This window comes from Centruroides vittatus, unplaced genomic scaffold, assembly GCF_030686945.1.
Source record: "Centruroides vittatus isolate TY-2023 unplaced genomic scaffold, ASM3068694v2 contig_1309, whole genome shotgun sequence".
In the NCBI taxonomy this organism is placed as follows: Eukaryota; Metazoa; Arthropoda; class Arachnida; order Scorpiones; family Buthidae; genus Centruroides; species Centruroides vittatus.
The window spans coordinates 677,218-698,455 of record NW_027120832.1 but is presented as its reverse complement, the minus strand read 5'-3'; the positions used below and the strand labels follow the sequence as shown (position 1 = coordinate 698,455).

Here is a 21,238-nt window from a genome sequence, read left to right as displayed (position 1 = left end):
GACGCACCTGAATTTTGGAAGCAATTTTTCGAAGAAAAAAGTGTGTCTTATAGTCCGTAAAATACGGTATTCTATTCCCTCGATTTAATAGTACTTCAAAATATTCAGCCCGTCTATCTAGAATTTCACTTTTCTCACCAATTAATTCTCCTCCTTTTCTTTTACAGAAACCAATTTTTGGTTGAAACCCTCTCTTCTCTTCTCTAACCTCCATATAGAATTTTCTTATTTCATTAGTTCTTCTATTTTCTTCCATTTCTTTTAGCTTTGCATTTAGCCATTCTCTCTTTTTCTTCCTACACAATTTAGATGCCAGCCTTCTCTTTTCTTTGAAGTCTTCAATATTATTTTCAGACTCATTTTAAATCATCTTTAACCTTGCATTTCTTCTTTCGTCTAATGCATCTCTACAATCCATATCAAACCAACTATTTCTCCTTCTTTTTCTACTACTTCCAAGTACTTCTGCTGCAGTTGCGATGACACTTGATCTTATATCTTCCCACCGTTCTTCAATGTTTCTTGGTCTCTGTCTCCTTTTGCCTTTATCAGGTTTTGTTCAAGCACCTGTTGATATTTAATTTTAATTTCTTTCTGCTTTAGAGATTCGACGTCATATCTTATAGCACTTTTTGCCCTTCCACTTCTTGGTTTGATTGATATTTTTTGTCTATAGTTTGCCCTCACCAAGTAGTGATCTGTACTACAATCTGCCCCTCTGTAAGATCTTGCATCTGTAATATCAGTAGCATGTCTTCTATCGATAACTATATGATCTATTTGGTTTACAGTATTACCATCCGGTGAAATCCATGTACCTAAATGTATTCTTTTATGAGGAAACACTGTTGTTGCAACCACCATATTATGTCCTGAAGCTAGGTCCACTACTCGTTTACCATTGTTATTACTATTTTCATGAATGCTATTTCTTCTGATGACTCCTTGATACACTTCTTCTCTTCCTACCTTAGCATTCCAATTCCCCAGTATAAAAATATCTTACAAACATAAAAAAGTTAATAATTGTCAGTGAAAATTGAAGAAGATAAGTCAAAGTTTATTTTTACTGCTGAAAGTTTGTTTCACTGCAAATACACTGCTGAGTGACTAATGGAAGGAAACTGGTCCACAAGCCATATTGCAGTCAATAGGTCAAATTGTATCTGGCCCACTGATTGAAAAGTTTAGGCACCACTGTGAAATTGTTAACAATATGTCAACACATTAGTCTGTAATATTGAAATATTTTTGAATATAAATCTAAATTATTATAAAATATGTAAATACAGTGTAATTATTTTTACATTTTATATATAAAATGTATAAACAGACATCTATTATAATAAAGTTTTAAACAAGAAAACATAAAAAAAGCTTTATAATAATAATTAAAGTTCTTGTGTTTTATCAAATTTTGTTTTCTTTTAAGTGTCAGTCCGGAATAACAAAAATAAAAATTGGAACAGTGATTTTTATATTCTAATTTGTGGTTTTGTGTTCTGTTTAAAACTTTATAACATTTATATCTATTGTTATCATTAATATATATTTAGATACTTTAGATTTTCCTAAATATCGATAGATCTGTCTGGTGTCCTGTTTTTCGGTGCCTCTTTTGACAATCTATTTCTTAGAGATAAGTATGTTCATTTTTAGTGATAATTGCAAATTATTATTATTATAATATAGAATAGAAATACAACATTTTGCAATACAGTTCTATAAGTTACAGAGGTTGCTCTGGAAAATTTAAAATATCACCACCATTTTGCCATTTGAGGCAGTCACCTTTTTTTCTTACCCATTGAGCTGGTCTTGCTATTTTATTTTGTTTATTTATAAATGTTGAATCCTGTGCTGCTACTCTGATAATGAGACAAACTTAGTCTCAAAAAAATGTTTTATCTTAAAACTAATTCAGAGCTGCCATTCAAAGATAACAAATACACTGAAATAACCTTAAAAAAGCTGCAAAAAAATCAATAACTAAAATGTTTTTGGATGTTTTTAACAACCTTCTTCCAGTAGAATATGTAATGGAATGCCACAACGGTAGTTTGGATAATAATAATCATTTTATTTATGTGCAATCACGTTTTGAACTTTTTGAATATTTTCAAACTTATATGTTTGTTTTACAATATGTTAACATTCAGATGGTAAAATTTGAATTTGTATTCTAGATTATTATCTAGAATACAAATTCAAACTACCATTAGACTTATCCAAACCAGACTTATCCAAACTACATTGTGGTGTTCCATTACATATTTCACTAGAAGAATGTCATTAAAAATTTCCAAAAACATTTTAGCTAATTAAATTTTTACATTAATATATGATTTAATTATGTTCAACTTCTATACTAGACTGGTTCTATATAAATGATAATTACATACCTTAAAAACCTTTAATCACCAGTAAAGAACTTTAATATACTTTTCAGACAGATGTTTTTCATCTGCTAGTAAGATCATCTTGAGGTCTCTCTAGCATTCCAATATTGAAATGTAAAAAAAAAAAAAAAAATAATGTATTACAAAAAGGAGAGGAAAAACTTAACTTATGTGTATATAAAATTATTGCACTATGCTTACAATTTAAAAATTATGATTTAAGATACAAGAGAAATAGCGTACACTCAAAATCGATTGGTAAGTAACAGCTGTCAATTAGCGGTAAATGTTATGTCAGTGTCAAGTATGGGTAATAAAGAGCAATGACCTATTACAAAAAGAAAAGAAAATTTTGTGAACATAATTATATATAAAATTATATAATAGTGCAAAGTATATACAATTTAAAAATTAACTTTTGAAGTACAAGATAATTAGTTGCATGGACTATCATAAAGGTATTTCTGGCATACAATATGTTCTTTTTTTCTTTAATGTTAATATATATTATTCTCATTTCAAATTTGAAAATTTCAAGAGCTTCAAGGGCTCTAATGTGCTCTGTTTGCTGGTTTTTTTGATGAGAGTAGCATTTTTGAGATTAGCATGTACAGTACATCATTATTGGAAGCATACATGACCAGGGCTGTGGTGTTTCCTGTTATCTATCTCATATCCATTGCAGAGTAATTTGTAAATTGTGGGATTACATTTGTACTCAAATTTGACCTTTCTGTTCTCAGTTATTTCTTTGTTTAAAGTATTCATATCTTTGTCATAGTTAAATATGATGCATTTAGGGTTATGAGTGTGAGTTTGGTTCTCTTTACTTGATCCAATGTCATTAGTGGTGGTACTTTCAATGTTCCTGTTTGTGCAGACATGGGTTAGACTAGACATTTTTTCTAACCATTAGTTGCTGCAATGTATTCTAAGCATTTAAGTATTTTAAGTTCTTTTAATATGTGAGCAAAATAGGTACTATGAGTAAATGCCCTACTTGTAAGGACTCTAAATACTGCTATTTTATAAATGAATGGGTTGCCTAGTTTGCTGGGATAAATAACAATGTGTGACGATTTGACATAGATATTAGTGTAGATGCAGCCATTGTTAAAATGAATGTTGAGATCTAGAAAATGACACACTATATCATTTACCTGGTCTAATTGGAGGGTGATTCTCATAAATATGCTGCAAGAATTTATTGATGTCACATTTAGTGTTCCAGATTATCAAGGTGTCATCAACATAACTTTTCTATGTGATCATCATTGGAAGGAACAATGGTAAAACTTTCTTTTTCATTAGGAGCATCACTATTTTGCAAAGGTCTTCAGAAAGATACTCCTTACTTTTGAATGTATTTGCTATTGTTAAACTGGAAGAATGAGGAGTAACACAACAAATGTGCAAGTTGTAAGATTTTCTGGTGATGTATAGGCCCACTGTATTTCTGTAATAACCAATCCCTAAGAACACAGATGTATGATTGTTGTTTGATACATAGATATAAAGATTCAAAGTCAAAAATGATTATGTGAGTGTTTTTAGTTAAATTGATCTGTTGCAATACCTCAACTAGTTCTATAGAGTTAGCCACCATGAATTTATATTTGTTTAAATACACTGTGAGAAAATTATATACATAGAATGTATATAATTTTCTAAAAGGCATAAAGGTGATCTTGATTTATCTACTACAGGTCTCAGGTTATTGCCAAGCTTATGAATCTTAACAAATTGAACTGTTTTGTAGTATCTGGTGATATGATCACAGCCCTATCCATATTTAATCTCTTTGAAGTCATATCTTTGTAAATTTAAAATGTTTGTAACTTGTCAATGTATCCTTCATCTATTGAATCACATTCTGCATCCTTGATGTTTTGGTTTAGAAGTGTCTTGTATGATGTGTGCTTATTCAACACTACAAATGTTTTACTTTTATCAGCTTTAATTTTATATATATTTAAGTTTTAAATTTTTCTCTCCTTTTTTTGTAGTACATTATTGTTTTTTTTTACATTCTAATTTTGGAACATTAAAGAGATTTGAAGATGATCTTATTAGAAGATTGAAAATGTTTGTCTAAAGATTAAGTATATTAAAGTTCTTTATTGGTGATTAAAGGTTATAAGAATTCAGATAATGAAATCAAATGATAATTACACATCTTAAAAGATGTGTAATTATCATTTGATTTCATTATCTGAATTCTTATATCGTCTTTTTTCAGATTGACTAGCATGCCACAATAACCAGAGAAGACCAGTAAACTAGAAACCCTGGACTTACCAGCATGTCAGTTAAACTGTGATCAAAAAATAAAATTAATCAGATCTAACAAAACTAGTTGTTAAATAAATATTAAACAATAATAAAATCCCCAGTATAATAAAATAACAACATTGTAATTTGACCAACTTAAAATCGGAAAGTTTTCCTTTACAGTGCAATAAAAAATTAGTGACTTGTTGACATTAGTTGTAGTAGTAGTTAGTCAATGTCTGTTGGACTGACAAATCATACTAATCTTAAAAATAACTATGGGAATCCAGTGGGTAAGAAAAGATTTTTCTTACTTGTTTGGCTCAGATCTGCCTGCAGGATTGTTAGGATGGGTTTTTAGTATGGTAAAAATTTGGATACAGGGAGTTCGTAGGAACTACCTGTGGGCTTCTTCCTGACACCAGCCTAATAGAGCATTAGGCATGCTAATTTGATAAATTAGTAAAATTTTTCGAGGGTGAGGGATCATGGACTTGTGATAAGACTTTGGCATGGAGTTGAGCTCAGTAATGAGACCATTTAAAATTAAGTGAAATAAAATATAATAAAAACAAAATAAAATAAAATACAGATTTACAAGAGATTCTAAATCCCTATCTATTAGCGTGAAAGAGAGAGTTTACATTAGTAAAACTTACTACCTCATTGGCTGATCGGGCTAGTAGTCTTCTCTTTTTGAAAGGGCTACGAAGAGTTTCGGCGACATTCGATGACAGACAAGGTCTGGGAGGAGGGTGTTGTTTGAAGCAGGAATGGTTCAGGTGGGAATTGAAGACAAATCTTCTTCTGAGAGACACGGGGTTTGAAGCACAAGGGAAATCTTGTAAAGTACTATTTTAGTTTACAACGATTATCGACTCTACCGTGTCGGAAACAACCGTTAACCTACCGGGTACTTTACTCGGATTCGCGTTAGCGTGCCAGGCCTGGACTTTAAGCGTGCACCGAATTAAATAAAGACAATATTTGTCAATAGAAAAAAACCAAGGATTTAATTAGTCGTTTAGCAATAACTATGTACAATATTTAGTAAAAAATCAAACAATAATTTATTCTAAGAAATTCAACAAAGTCAACCCGACAATTCTCGATTCAAATCTATGTCTAACTTAACTCTATTCCCCTTGGGAATCCGACAAAACCAAAAAGCTTAACTTATAACAATAATTCTTATAAACTAGAGATCCTAATCGTCACCTCAATATACTCGGAACCTATTTCCTCAACTCTCAAGACTTTCTCAGACTGTCAATCCAAATTCGAATCACTTCAAATCACCTTGGAACTATTCGAGATCCTATTGGACACCTCTCTATTACTGCTGCGAAGCTCACCAAGCTCGTTGCTATCCAGAATTCACCTCTCCGTCTTCACTTGAGACTCGGGATTTATAGTGTGAGGTGACGTCACAATTCTGAATGCGGTCACTCCCCTCATTTACATACTTAAATGCTAACAATAACGTGTTTCATCGTCTGGCAGCCCTTTTTCCGACAGTTTACTCACTAACCTTTTACATTATTTGTTTTTACAATTCTTTCCGGGACGTTATTACTTAAGGTTTAGCGAGTTTTATTTCGTGCTTGTGGGTTCTCCCCCCCTCTTCTTGGTGCGGACCTATTCTTTGCCGCTCGGGGAGCGCAAATGTGCGTGAGTCTTATGGCGCTTTTCTTTCGTCGGTGAGTTGGGTTTTATTTCTTCTCTTTTTAAATACTTAAGGTGAATGGTGAGGAAACCTTCGTCCTAACACAACATAAGCCCCAAACAAAAATAGAATAATAAGCAAAATAAAAGTAAAATAAAAATAACGCTCGGACTTGGTTCCTTACAATCTTTTGAGAACTCTGACCTTCTTATGGCATGTTCAGATTTCTGTTGACTTCCTCGAATGGCGGGAAAATCACCCCTTATATCCAAATTTCTAGCCAATCCCATCAGAGGATTTTCGTTTGTAAATGGGATGTACAGAGGGGTAGTTTTGCAGATGGCTGTCAAAGTTGGAGATAAGAGTGTGTGAAAGAGAAGTTGATTTCCCTTCTTTCGGTAAAAAGTGACACTGTGTCTTTCTTTTTTGTAAACAACTTGAAAAAAACTAGATATATTTCTCATGCTAAGTAACTACTAAAATTCTGAATCTCACATAACACCTTTTTCTCAAATTTCACACAAAGGGGATGTTAATGGGTGTAAGTTGAGATAATTGACATGGAGTTTTTGAAATTTGATATGTTTATTTTGCATTGTTAGAAAGAAGACAAAATGCAGAAATTAAATATGTAATCATAGTTTTTGATGCAATGCTGATAGTTTCACAGTTTTAGAATGAAAACTTGTTTGTTTTTTCATGTGCCCTCTATAGAGGGATTTATAATCTCTCTTAAACCAGCAAACTGATTTTTACCATATGGAAATATCTGATTTCATGGTCTCAGATAGACCAACATGCTGGACAATCTGTGAAAATATGGTATTGTTTTAATTTAAGTTTTATGCAGTACTCATTAATTTATGAAAATTTTATGGAATAATGAATTTAATTTTTAATCATTTAAGTTATTTAATTTTGAATTGATTTCAGGTTTGGGGAAAGTATAGGTGGAGGTTTAGCTGTTGCATATTTAGCTTGGCCTCATCCATTAGTTATTGTTTGTGGATCTCTCTTGTCAACCATTGGTGCTGGCATACAATCACTTACTGGTAAAGTATAAATTTGGTTTTATTAACAGATAAGCTTTACAGATGTACTGAATAATTAAATAATTAGTCAAATTTCACCTTTATCAACTCCAATTAATATTTCATAATTAAATACACAAGTTTCTGCTGAGATTTAAAACTAATACTACTGGCAAATTGAACAATTATCAAATATAGAAATCAATTTATGAGCATTTTTATGACAGCAAAACACACACACAACAAGACACAAGAAATAATTAACATCCTTACCAGGTGTATAAGCTTAAATCCGCTGTTTGCTAATAGATAACGTTAGTAAGCATATTAAGCTACCGTGGAGACGCCATATTTTTTTTTCGATGATTTTGACATTTGTCAACATTAATCAGTGCACATCATCAGCGATTTCATACGACATCATACATTTTTCCTTTGGTAATCATGCCTAGTTTTGTGCCAGAAAAACAGCATATGCGGGAAGCTCTGCTTTTCTGCTTCAATTTGAAGAAATCGGCTGCCTGAAGCTCATCGAATGCTTGTGGCGGCCTATGGTGACAGTGCTTTATCGGAAACCACGTGCAGAGATTGGTTTTGTCAGTTCAAAGACGGCAATTTTGACCTGAGCGACAAGAAGTGTGAAAATCAGCCCAGGAAGGTTGAAGACCATTAATTGCAGGCTCTTTTGGACGAGGACGATACCCAATCACAAAAAATGCTTGCCAAGCAACTGGGTGTTACTCAACCAGCCATTTCCATGCGTCTACGTGCCATGGAAAAGATTCAAAAGATCGGAAAATGGGTGCCGCATGAATTGAACGATAGGCAGATGGAGTGACGCCAAAACACATGCGAAATCTTACTCGCCAGACAAAAAAGAAAGTCGTTTCTTCATCGGATTCTAACTGGCGACGAAAAATGGATATATTTCGAGAATCCTAAACGCAAGAAATCGTGGGTTGATCCAGGCAAACCATCAACATCTTCCCCCAGACCAAATCGCTTTGGACGGAAGACGATGCTGTGCGTTTGATGGGATCAGCAGGGTATCGTCTACTATGAGCTGTTGAAACCTGGTGAAACTGTCAATGCCCACCGCTACTACCAACAACCGATCAAATTGCACCATGCTCTGTGTGAAAAAAGGCCAGATTATCAGCAAAGACACAACAAACTGATTTTCCTCCATGACAATGCACCATCACACTCGTCAACATTGGTCCGAAACTACTTGGAGACACTCGACTGGGAGGTGCTACCCCATCCCGCTTATTCACCAGACCTGGCCCCTTTTGACTATCACTTATTTTCGTCGATGGGTCACGCGCTCACTGAGCGCCACTTCGATTCTTACAAAAATGTCCAGTAATGGCTTGATGAGTGGTTTGCCTCGAAAGAAAAAGAATTTTTTTGGCATGGTATCCACACATTGCCCGAGAGATGGAAAAAATGTGTCGCTAGTCAGGGAAAGTACTTTGAATAAATTTGTTTTTGCTTGCTATGAAAACAGCGAATTTAAGATTATACACCTGGTACTTTAAATTCAGCAGATATTGTTAATCTAAACAAATATTTTCATTTACTTTCAGTAACCACTGTTAGGTAACATATTTTAGTACTAAGTTACAGAACAGCTTAAATGATTAGCTTTAGTTATTTCTTGAAGTTCTTTAATTATTGTATTTCTTAAATTATATAATTTGATAAACTAAAGACTTGTCAAACAGGGACATATTTTATGTTGGTAGACAACTTAAGTTCTTTAAATAGCCTTTATGCAGAATGCATTTTGGGTTTTAGACCCTGCTTCAGTTGTGGACTGTTTTGTAAGTTATAACTCTTGTTCTGAGTAAAGTCAAAAGGAAAATACAAATATTTAAAAAATATTCGTTATTTTAAAAATAATGTTTTTAACTGTTTAACATAATTCTGCAGAGGCATAGCCTACAATAGGTTGTCTCTGTGAGGAAAGACTGTTATTGTTTTCTGATGAATGGACATGGCAGAAGGAAGAATTGATTTCTTCAAAAATTTTTAATTTAAAAAAATATTTGATCATGAATCAAAATATTTACATACTTAAAAACTATGTTGAGATTAATGAAATATATACAGATGGAAATAAAATAATATACCGTATTTTACAGACTATAAGACGAACTTTTTTCTTCGAAAAATTGCCTCCAAAATTCAGGTGCGTCTTACAGTCTGTAGCGTCTTATAGGTACTTTTTTTTAAAAATTGTTTAAAAATTAAGGTGCGTCTTATAGTCCGTAAAATACGGTATTTTTTAAAAAAGGAGAGAACAAAATTATCTTCTTCTCAATAACCAGAAAAAATTACTAAGCACAATGAACAAAATATTTAACATCCAGTAATGAAAATTTTAATGTAAAAATTGACAAACATTTTTGATCTTAAACACGATCTGCATCAGGTCAATAACGATATTCCAAATTGGAATGCACACTATACAACTTTTTAAAAATTTTTTAAATAATTAGAACAAAAGCATAACAATGTAAAACGAAAATTATAAATATATTTTTTATAATGCATGAATGATAAGTATTGATATTTTTTAGAATTATAAAAATTAAAACAGATATAAATATAAGGCATAAAATATTACAAAATAATAATAATTAATTTATATCGGTATTTCCTGATTTTTGATAAAAGCATTGCCATGCATATAAGACACTTTTTCCATTTTTAAAGCTAATATAATTGCCAGTCAGGTCAGCCTTGTATATTTTTAAGGCCAGATATGGTTGCCTTCCAGAGCCCTGGTTTGAAAGAACTGTTTGATTAATGTGGCATCCTGGCAGTCAGCTTGCACGCCAATCTTGGTGGCATAAATTAACAGTATGGTGGTATGTTTTTTTATTTAAAATATTGTAACAGTGTTCTTGTAACTTTTTGTGTATGGAATGCTTAGTGGATCCAATGTGCAGTACACCATATCTCTTTGGAACCTATTATCTCTCACAGGAATAATGTACTGTACATCCCTGAGACCCTTGTGAGCTGGTATTACTTATCTGATCTAATTTAAGGGTTAGTCCATATGGGTTATCATTCATGCATTGTAAAAAAGCCTTTACCTCTGGTTCAGTTCTGCAAACAACAAACAGGTTGTATAGAACAACGTTCAGTATGAATTCAAGTATGAGTTTTTCTTCCAACAGATACATGACTAACTCACACAGGTCCCCTGAAAGGCTAACATCACATACTTACAGAAACCTTACAAAATATTTACATCACATACAAAAATGGGGAGTGTCCATATGCACTCCCCATTTTCTTTAAGTATGTGATATTATTACATTAGAATACAGAGGTATAACGCATTATGTGTGCAAGTCCTAAGACTTGTTTCTAGTGAGCAGATACATCAATTTTTCTTAGTAAAAGATCCTTGAGAGCACAGAAGCATGGTTGCAATTTTACTGAAGGATATAAAGAACAAAATCAAGCACCATAGTGTGTGCTCTATCTGTTAATTCTACCTGCTGTAAGATATTTATCAGATTGGTAGAATTCGTGATAACTTTTCAAATACTCCAATGCCAGGTTGTGTACAGCATTTTCTAATAGTTGCATAGGCAATCTTGCTTTATCTACAATGGCCTAAGGGAAGGCATTGGTTTGTGTTTTTTTGCAAAAGCAAATAATTTAGAGGTGTCTGGTGTGGTAGTACATTAATATTTTTATTTGTATATATCTAATATATATGTATATATTTCTATACTTTCTTCCTTCTTTGTTCTCGGTTCTTTTGTTTTTCAATTTCTAGAAACTTCTTAGTATGGGTGGTGTTGACGGCCGGATGGCCGAGCGGTCAAGGTGGCAGCCTACTGCTCTGGGGACCCGGGATCGAATCCGAACGGGTCGAATAATCCCCAGGAATTTTTCGGGGGGTGGTCCGTTCGGATATGTCGGGCCCCGTCCCTCACCACCCGGTCGCCCCATTGTGGGCCTGGCCGAACCCATAATGGGCTTACTAAAAGAGGCCCTCTTAGTGCCCACAGGGCGGAAAGAGTTAAAAAAAAAAAAAAGTATGGGTGGTGAGTCACCTACTTCGAACACAAAAGAAAGGTAGTAACCCTGAGGGCAAAAGTAAGAGCGGATAAGCCACTTTTAGCTGGGATGTCGAAAGAAGAAGACAGTGTAGTGTTCTCCAGACAGTTTTAGCCTCAGTTGGAGAGACGTTAGTTAAGCTAAGACTGAATATTTTGATCTCAGAACTTCTGGAAAGTTATAGGAAAGTTTTTGATTGAGTATATTTACGTCGTTTTTCCTCAACCATCACGAAAGAAATATTTCGGCCACCACCACCACAAGAGTGTCCACCAATTTTGGGTACCCTTCTTGTCTTATGCTATCGATATACTTGTCCTATTCTCTATCCTTTCCTTCTTCCCTTTTTTGTTAGCCTAAGTAGTTTTTAGTTCTTTAGATATAAGATTTCTTTGTACCGCGGTAGATTAAAATTGACCGTTTTTTTTTATTATTTTTATTTGCGCGGGAATAGCGTCAACCGTTCTGCTTGGGTCTAGTGTTAATTGTTCGTACAAGAACACGAACGGACCATGAGGAGTATCAGAATCCATAAGAATCCTGCTTATTGTAAAGGCCACAAGTGAAATAAAGAACGTTTTTATTGTACTACTTGTTATCTCTTTGTTAGATCACAAATCACCATATGCGTGCTATAACACTGGTGAGGAAACAACTGCCCTGTTCAACTTCTTGGTCAGGGATGTATGTGTAGAATGTGTAACCTGAGCTTGTAATTTGTCTACATAACTGTCATCAACAAGTTCACAGTCTGTATCCTTGATGTATTGATGCATGAGAGATCTGTAAGTATCTTCCTTTAATAGAATGAGGACTCTGCTTTTATCAGCTTTCAAAACAATGACATGTTTGCCAGCCAACCATTTCTTGGTTTTCTGGAAATTGTGCCAAAATGTACTATCTTAGGTCTCGTTATTCATGAGACAGATTTTTAAAGTGGCTTTCCATCTAATATAAAAATTTGTCAAAAAACTTTCTTTAGAAATTAAATTGGATATTACAATAGCTTTAACCAAATAAAAAAGAAGCACCTGTTATGCCTATTAATTTTCTGGGACATTTTACCTCTGGATTACCTTGTATGCACCATGACATATGGTCGGTCCTATGTATGCTCCTGGTTCTACCAAGCCACGTCCACAGCATGTAATGCCTAATATCAAAAAAATCATTGTTGGTATAAAAGATGCTCACAAAGAATACTATTAAATGGAAAGCCACTTTAAAAATCTAGGGCTAGGGCTAAAACAACTTTTGTCTCTGACTGAGCATACTTCCTGACAAAGAATGGCTTAGATATTTAGAACAATTAGAAATTCACAAAGAGGCAAGAAAAAATGCAACTATCAACTTTAGAGATGTAGATGCCTTCCTCCTGCATGGAAGTCAATCTATGGAGTTTAATCTTATAACACTCTTTCTCTTACATTACCCCTCTTTTAACTATTGGACTGCAATCATTTATTCCTAGTAATGTTTTGATTTGAACAGTTTGTTTTAACAGCTATGTTTAAACTGTGAAGGTCAGTTAACCTGATGATGCCCATTAAACATGGTTGAAAATGTTTGCTTTTTTTGTAATTTCTTCTTGCTGGATATTGGTTATATGTTTAGTGTTTATCAATGTATTTCCAGTTTTGAGTAGTAGAACTTACATGTAAATTGAATTAAATAAACTGTGTTGATTTTGATTTCATGTCATTTTACATTTGATATGTTTTTAATGAGAATAATTTCATTTTTATCACATAATTTTGGCAAGAAAAACAAAATATTTTTGAAAGGTTTTTTTTTATTGTCATCATAGGAGCTCCACGTTTACTTCATGCAATTGCCCAGGATCAGATCATACCTTTTCTCAATCCATTTGCTACTGTTTCTTCAAGAAATGAACCGGCACGAGCATTATTTGTAACGTTGAGTATTTGTGAAATTGGAATTTTAATTGGCAATTTAGATTATATTGCACCTATATTAACAATGTAAGTATATATTGATACTTTTGTCTTTTATCATTATTCTAATTACATGTATTGGGTTGTTCGGAAAGTAATTTCGTTTTTTTATTACTAGAGGAATTAGATGTATTTTTATCAGCCAATTTGATTTTAAACCACATTTTCATTATATAATTTGACAGCTGACATTTTAAAGCTTATTTGTAAAAAATTTTGTTTGATTCTGTACAATTGTTTTTTTTCGGTGACCCATCAAATATGGAAAATAGAAAGCATCATTTTCGGCATATTTTGCTTTTTTATAACTAAAAAATCAAAATGCTGTTCAAACAAGAAAAAACTTGTGGTACATGTTTGGGGATGTGTTGAGAGAAAGACAGTGCCAAAACTGGTTTAAACAATTGCATTCTGGCAATTTTAATATTGAAGATACACCACATTCTGGATGGTCATTTGAAGCCAATGAAAACAAAATAAAGGTAGTGATTGAAGCAATCTGCCATATAACAACACTGTGAAATCACTAAGAGATTAAATCTGTTAAAATGAACCATTTATTATTACTTAAAACGAATTGGTTTCACTTCAAAGCCAGATATATGGGTTCCACATGTTATTGAAGAGAGATGCTCTCTATGGTTGGATTTGAAAGAAATTTGTTTTTGAGCTTTTACCAGACAATTTCACAATTGATTCGAAAGTGTACTGCCATCGAGTAAACAAATTGAGTAATATCATCAAACAGAAAAGGCCAGAATTGATCAACAAACAAAGTGTAGTGTTTTACCATGATGATGCCAAATTTCACACAAGTTTGGTAACTCATCAGAAACTGTTATAGCTTAGATGGGATATGTTATCACACCAACCATATTCACCAGATCGGGCACACTCAGATTATTACTTGTTCCAGTCTATACAAATTTTTTTTAACTGTAAGACATTTACTTGAAATGACAATATCAAAAATCACTTGGATCAGTTTTTTGTAAACAACTATCAAAATTTTTATGAATGTGAAATCATGCTACTACCAGAAAGATTTCAACAGGTATTTGACCAAAATGGTCAATATATAATTCAATAAAATATTTATTTATTATAAGAATATTGTGTTTATTTTTCTATGGAAAAAACAAAATTACTTTCCAAACAACCCAATAATAGTCAAAATAATTAATCATACATACATTATTAATATTATATTCTTAGATTTGTTAGTTTTAAAGTTCTATCTATAAATAGTAAAATTAATTGAAATATCAGTTAATGCTCTTTAATCAATTAATTATCTTATTTTCATGTATATAACCAGTAGTGGCATGTAATTCATGATCATTTATACGTCACAGAAAATCACTAGAATGGAAATAAAACTTTTGCATAATTTAGCCTATCACATACCCTGCATGTCTGCAGCAGTTGCTGGAAGCACAGCTCTTACAAATATACAGTTTTAGAAAGTAGGATCTCAAACATTAAAATGTTATTTTACTATTACACTTTATTTTAGATAATAATTATAAAGTAAGTACATTGAAGAAATGGAAGAGTGTGAGTTTTACAAATATTTAAGATTCCGACAGGCCAAATTTACAGAACATTCACAGATAAAACAAAGGCTGACACTTGAATACCAGAACAGATTACATGCAGTATTAAAAACACACCTAAGGACAAAACATACTATTAAAGCTATTAATACCTATGTTGTCCCTGTACTCTCTTATTCTTTTGGAGTAATTTTGTCTTTAGTTCCCCTCTGACTCAGATTTGAGTTCTGCGGGGAGAGGAAACAAATGGTGGGAAAGGAAATATAGCCATCTCCAGTGGGAAAAATTCCAAAATTTGTATAAAGAACAAAGAAAATAATAAAATAATATGCCATAGTAACAAGTTAAAATTATTTTTTGTTTTGTCGATTAATTCGGATTCTCACAAAAAAATTAACAATGAAAATTTATGTGATTTTTGAATAAAAATACTTACTTTAGGAGAGTGATAAAAATTTGTATATCGATTTTTTACTGATACTGTTATAGTCACAAACTGAATTCCACGTGGGCGAAACCGTGGGCACAGCTAGTGTTTCAATAAATTTGCCTTTTTAAAAAATCTCTATGTGATTTTAATTCTAAGAAAAAGTATTCATACTACTTTTTCTTAAAAATTATTCTTTTTTAAAAAATTTTTAGAATTTGCATTTAAGGATGCTACATATACTTGAGTAGACTAAGTTTTAACTTTAAATATGTCATTTTTTATGACTGTTACTATATGTATTTAAATTAATCAGTCTTTCTTTTCAACATTATCTCACAATTGAAACAGTCAGAAAAAATTTAATTTGAATCAAATGATTGCTGGATTAATCACGGTAACCAAGATTTGTTATATCTAAATTAAATAGGTCTGATCCTCCATTTCCAGACAATGCATCCACATGGTAAGTGGCAGTTGCTGGTTTGAGTCCTGCTCCAGGCCAATTCGTTTCTTCCAGAACATTCTAAATTATTTAATAAGTATTAAATTTAATAAGAGATTGCATCTAATGCTTACCTAATGCTTATCTAGTACTAGATTACTCAGCATTTAATTGTTAATAGTAGGGGTAAAGTAGCCTGATTAATCTTGCAATTGTTTGGCTTATTATAAAATATCAGTCTTTGAGATATTTATTTAATTTTAAATTTGACAATATGTTTGTACAATTGCACTTTTCTTCTGATTTCTTTCAATACACAATAATTTTTATATGCCAATTGGTATTAAAAATTGGTATTAAGTGCTAAAGCAGTTAATTAAATCTATTTCAGTTTTTACTCAAATAAAAAATAAAATTAAAATAAAGTTTGTGCCAATAATATACAAGCTCCCAATTATCCTTAGTGCACAGATGTGCACAGGAAACATGAATAATCCAAAATAGCTCTCTAAACTATATGTTGAGTGGTTACTAGTAGTTACTACCCAGAATTTTTAAAACATTCTTAATTATTAAATGTTCTTACAAATTATATCATTTCATTTGTGCAAACAAATGACAATGCAAAATTACACTTGAAGATTATAGACAGGATATTACATTAATTCTTGTTTACAACAGAAATAATGATTATTAGGTTTGAATTTTGTCTTGTGAATGGAAATTCTTGTAATAATTAAGCTTTTTATGAAAATAGGAATTATATGCATTATTTTTGAGAAACTTTTTAAAATTTACAATTAAATTTTTTTAATTATTTAATTTTAGGTTTTTCCTGATGTGCTACATGTTTGTTAACCTTGCGTGTACTCTCCAGAGTTTATTACGTAGTCCTAGTTGGCGACCAAGATTTAAATTTTATCATTGGTAAATTCATTTAGTACATTCATTAATTTCATTGGTAATTTCATTTAGTAGTTAATTCATAAAAAACTTATTTACTTAATATAATAAGTTTTTTATCTGTTATTTGACTATTTGAAAATTAATATATATGAATACAGTAAATAAAAAAAATTCATTTTATTTTAGTAAATTGAGATTTTGCTGGATTTTAGTAGTTTTTATATGGTTATAATAGATCAATATATCTATTTTCTTTTATTCTTGAGAAAAGAATTGAAATTACATTAAATAAATGTCAGAGTACTTTTGCTTTTATTAATCATTTAAAGATTCATCTTTATATTGATATTTACTACTATCAATGAATACAAATGGTGCAGAAATCAAGGCAATATAATTGCTCACAAAGTAACCACATTAACAGGATTAAGTTGTTACGATCATTAAAATCAAGTAGCTATATCATTTCTTCTAAATTTTTATTTATTATTTTATTCATTATTATATCTGTTGTGGATGGTGATATATAAACATCAATTTCTTTAAAATTTTTGTTTATTTTGATGAAAGAAAACTGCTTGGAAGAAAGAGAGGTGGCATTAAAAGCTATTTGCATAATTTTGTGTGGAATAACAGCCAAAAGTAACAGTGACATGGACGTTTTTTTGTGATGCATTTGTAGGTAATAGCCCCAAGTGATTCACCTCACAATATGTCATGCAAGGTGAATACTTCATGTTTCAATATAGAATGCAGTTGTAAAACAAGAAGTGGTTGAAATGTATAGACGTTGCATAGTTATTCTACTTTACTATAAAAAAATAGCACTGAGCAATCTGGAGACAATAAGTACAGATATCAATCAACAATAGGGAAAATTAAAAGGATTAACACAAAATATGTATTGTGGTCTTATGCCTTGTTTATATTCTATTTTATTTTATTTTTTTTTTGTTTTTGTTTGCTGTGCTTACCATGTTAATTTATTTTGCTACTAGCTGGTGCTCAGGAAAAAATAACAACAGCAAAGATTAAGATTATTTCGTTCTTCCAAACCTTCTACTATATTATAGTATTTAATTTATATTTATAAAGGTTATCTACGTAAGAGTTTATCACACCAAGTGACCAATCTAACACATTTTAAAAATTCTTTAAATTGTGTACAGTAGAGGAATTCTTAAAATGTTAGATTGGTCACTCGGTGTGATAAATTCTTATGTAAAATAACCTATGTAGTTAATAAATCAAATACTATAATATAACAAACAATAAAACATTAACCATATAAAGAGTTTGGTTATTTCAGTTTACCATTGTCATATTTATTGCTACATTCAGATGGTACAAAATGGCACAATTTCATTGGTCGAGCAGACACCAATTGAAAATATGATATCTTAAGATATCATATTTCTTCTTAATGTTAACTCTAAAAAACTATATCATTCACAGCCAAAAAATCAAATGGTAATCTGCCAACCAATCAAGTTTTGCAAAAATACAAACCAAATATTTAAACTCTACACCCTTGAAAACCACTTAAAACATATTCTGTGCTCTCTGGTAACCTTATATTATGTAGTTTTCCTATTGCCACCATATTGCTGGTCTAATAGAAAGAAGAGAGTGATGCAGAAAGGGGTTGAAGTAATTCATTGTCTTCCTCCCAGAAGAGAGGACCTTCAATGACTACTAATTAATACTGGTCTATTATTAATATTTGAAAAGTTATCCTTGTTGGATAGGTTGTGATGGTCCTACAAGTGACAGAAGTTGCTAACCTTAACATCTGACAGACTTCATATGACTTGTTTGAATAAAATGAGCAATTATTTATTGCAACATTGTCACAATTTTTAATCTTATTTAGATTATTTGATACATATAAAACAGTACTTAGATTTAGTCTTGTAGGCTTTATAAAGTTATCTTTTGAAATTTAAAGACATTATAATTAGTACAGCAATGCCTTCCGATGTCATGGTGAATAAGTAAAGGTTATATTGTGTTGAACAGAAAGTTTTAATGTATTTTCAATAACTGGTTATCTGAAATAAATGTGTAATTTAATTATAAAAATTGTGAAATTTAACACATCGTTGTTGATGTGAGATATTGTCCTTTGTTTTAGAATGTTTAGTTTAAAATAAACCTTATTACATTAAAAGTAAATGTTAAGTGATATTGATTTACATTCATTTTAATGCACATGATCATACTCATACTCAAAGATAAAAGTTATAAGTACATGGATAGTTCATAAGATAGTCAATGAAATTTTCATAATTCATCTGAAATTGATAGAGTAAATTTGAAATTGATTTGCTCCTGCACATCATATATTCCTGTTAGCAACAGAGTCCTGTTGGTCATATCTAACTCCTTTCAGAAAAAATTTTTGAATTGAAATAACATGACTTCTGGTTTGCATCGGAAGTTTGTATATAGTTAACTGGGGCCTCCTGCCCCTAAGCTTTCTACATTTGGTCTTGATTTTCATGTAGCTAAATCTGTTCTCGAGATTAAGGAAGGATGGACAGATGGACTACACTGGAAATTTATAAGTCTACAATTGTAACCCAAAAATATTGTAAAAAGGCTAAAATAATTGCTTTTATGTGATAATAAAATGTTTAAATTTTGGCAACAGATTGTAGGAAGTATGTTCTTGTAAATATTGCATTTATAGAAAAATTATTGGGCTGCAATTTAAAGAAATTGTAGACCTGTATTCTGACTGTTGTCCTGTCTGCCTGTCCTTCCTTAATCTTGGGAAAGACCAGGGCAGAAGGTCCAGATTAACTATAGAAACTTCGGGTTTGGAACAGAAGTAGTGTTACTTTGATTCAAAAATTTCCCCTGAATGGAGTTAGATAATGACCAACATGACTCTATTGTTAACAGGAAAAGTATGATCTACATGGATAAGACCACCACTAAAAAACTTGAAAATGTTGTGATGAAAAGTTTCAGCCTGGCATTGTGACAATGTCACAATAACTAATAGCTTGTTAGAATTAGTTTGGTTTATTTGTGGCAATGTGATGTGAGTGATCTGCCAAGGTGATACAACCTGGGAAGACTTTTATGGGAAGCAGGAACCTATTTAGGCATTACTAATGTGAAGAAAACCAAGAAAACCTCATTGGCCATGCCCAAACCTATAGCTAAGTAACTATTGGAGTTCGGTGGTTTATCACTCAGTTACTGGAAGGTGTTTGTTAGAATTGAGAAAGTACCATTCAGAAATGGAAAAAACCTGAGTTGTTAGATGTAGAAAATTAAGTATTTATATACTTACTATAAACTTTTCACAGACTAACACTTTCGATTCCATGCAGGTAAGTGCTATATGCTACCTGTTGCAGTAATGGTATAGTGTGTCTATTTTACACTATATCATTGTTACAGTAATTAAGTAAATATAATATATATTTTTTAAAATTATATTCTTTTTTTAAAGAATTATATTATTTTTTGTAAGCATTTTATTGAAACATAGCAACACAAAACATAAGGCAGGCTTGCATGAGCAATATTGACAAAATATATTGACTTGCTTTGTTGAAGCATCTGTTTGTGGCTTCCTAAAGTCTTCTGAGCTATATGGTAGCATTCCTTTTATTGGCATCATGTCTTCCTTATAAGATCATCTTTCTTTTCCAAGGTTTAGATTTGGCTCTTCCTTGTAAGCATAATAGTGTTAGGTTAGGTGATTTCTCCAATCTGAGCTCATTGCTGTCTAGAAATTACATATTTTTAGACTTTTACTCTAGCAAGGAATATTGCACATGTATGTGATGAGCAATTCCAACTGCAGGCATAACAGCCTACCAACCCAAAGTTTCAGTAGGCTGATATGGGTTTATGATACCACTTAACTTCTTTTTGCAGAGGTGAAAAGTAAATACTCATCTGATTGATGTCTTGTTTCATGTTATTGTATGAATGAACATCTGTGGCTTCATTATGGCTTTTTTTGTATTCTTATTCTTCTTTTCTGTAATTCTAAAAGCTGGAACAGTTCAACAAACACACACAGACACTTTTACTTGCTGAAGTAACAAGTAAAAGTGTGTGTGTGTTTGCTTCTTTCCTGTATCAACCAGTTTGTCGTCATGTTCTCAATTCTTGAAAGCATTAGCATCTGTCTTTTATTCACCCATATATAACTTGATGATTTATCATTCCAAATGTTTCTTATTTTCATTTTGCACATACTTTAAAAAAATGTATTTAATTAATGTTCTAAAATTCTCTTGCATGTTGAATATGGTCTGTGTAAAATGTGTTCTCAAAAATATTGTGAAACAATTTTGTTATTTGTAAGTTACTTGATGAAGACATTTTTGTATATATGGAAAATGTTTGTATGTTTCTTAATAAAACTCTTAATTAACATCAAAGAACTGATAAGCTTTCATATTCATAAGTTATTGTGATGTATGTCGATATTTTACTGAAATGTTTCTCCCTTTTTCAGTTTTTTGGAT

At 31.7% G+C, this 21,238-nt stretch overlaps 1 protein-coding gene across 3 annotated transcripts in view; it reads left to right on the top strand.

The window, feature by feature from the left end:
* Positions 1-21,238, top strand: part of LOC136989914 (solute carrier family 12 member 6-like) — a 149,531-nt gene that overhangs the window by 78,761 nt on the left and 49,532 nt on the right. For all 3 annotated transcript variants that reach the window (XM_067288228.1, XM_067288220.1, XM_067288236.1), the window contains 4 exons: positions 1,586-1,643; positions 7,270-7,388; positions 13,261-13,435; positions 16,665-16,763. In XM_067288228.1, coding sequence (XP_067144329.1) covers positions 1,586-1,643; positions 7,270-7,388; positions 13,261-13,435; positions 16,665-16,763 — 451 coding nt within the window. The remainder of the gene's footprint in view (positions 1-1,585; positions 1,644-7,269; positions 7,389-13,260; positions 13,436-16,664; positions 16,764-21,238) is intronic.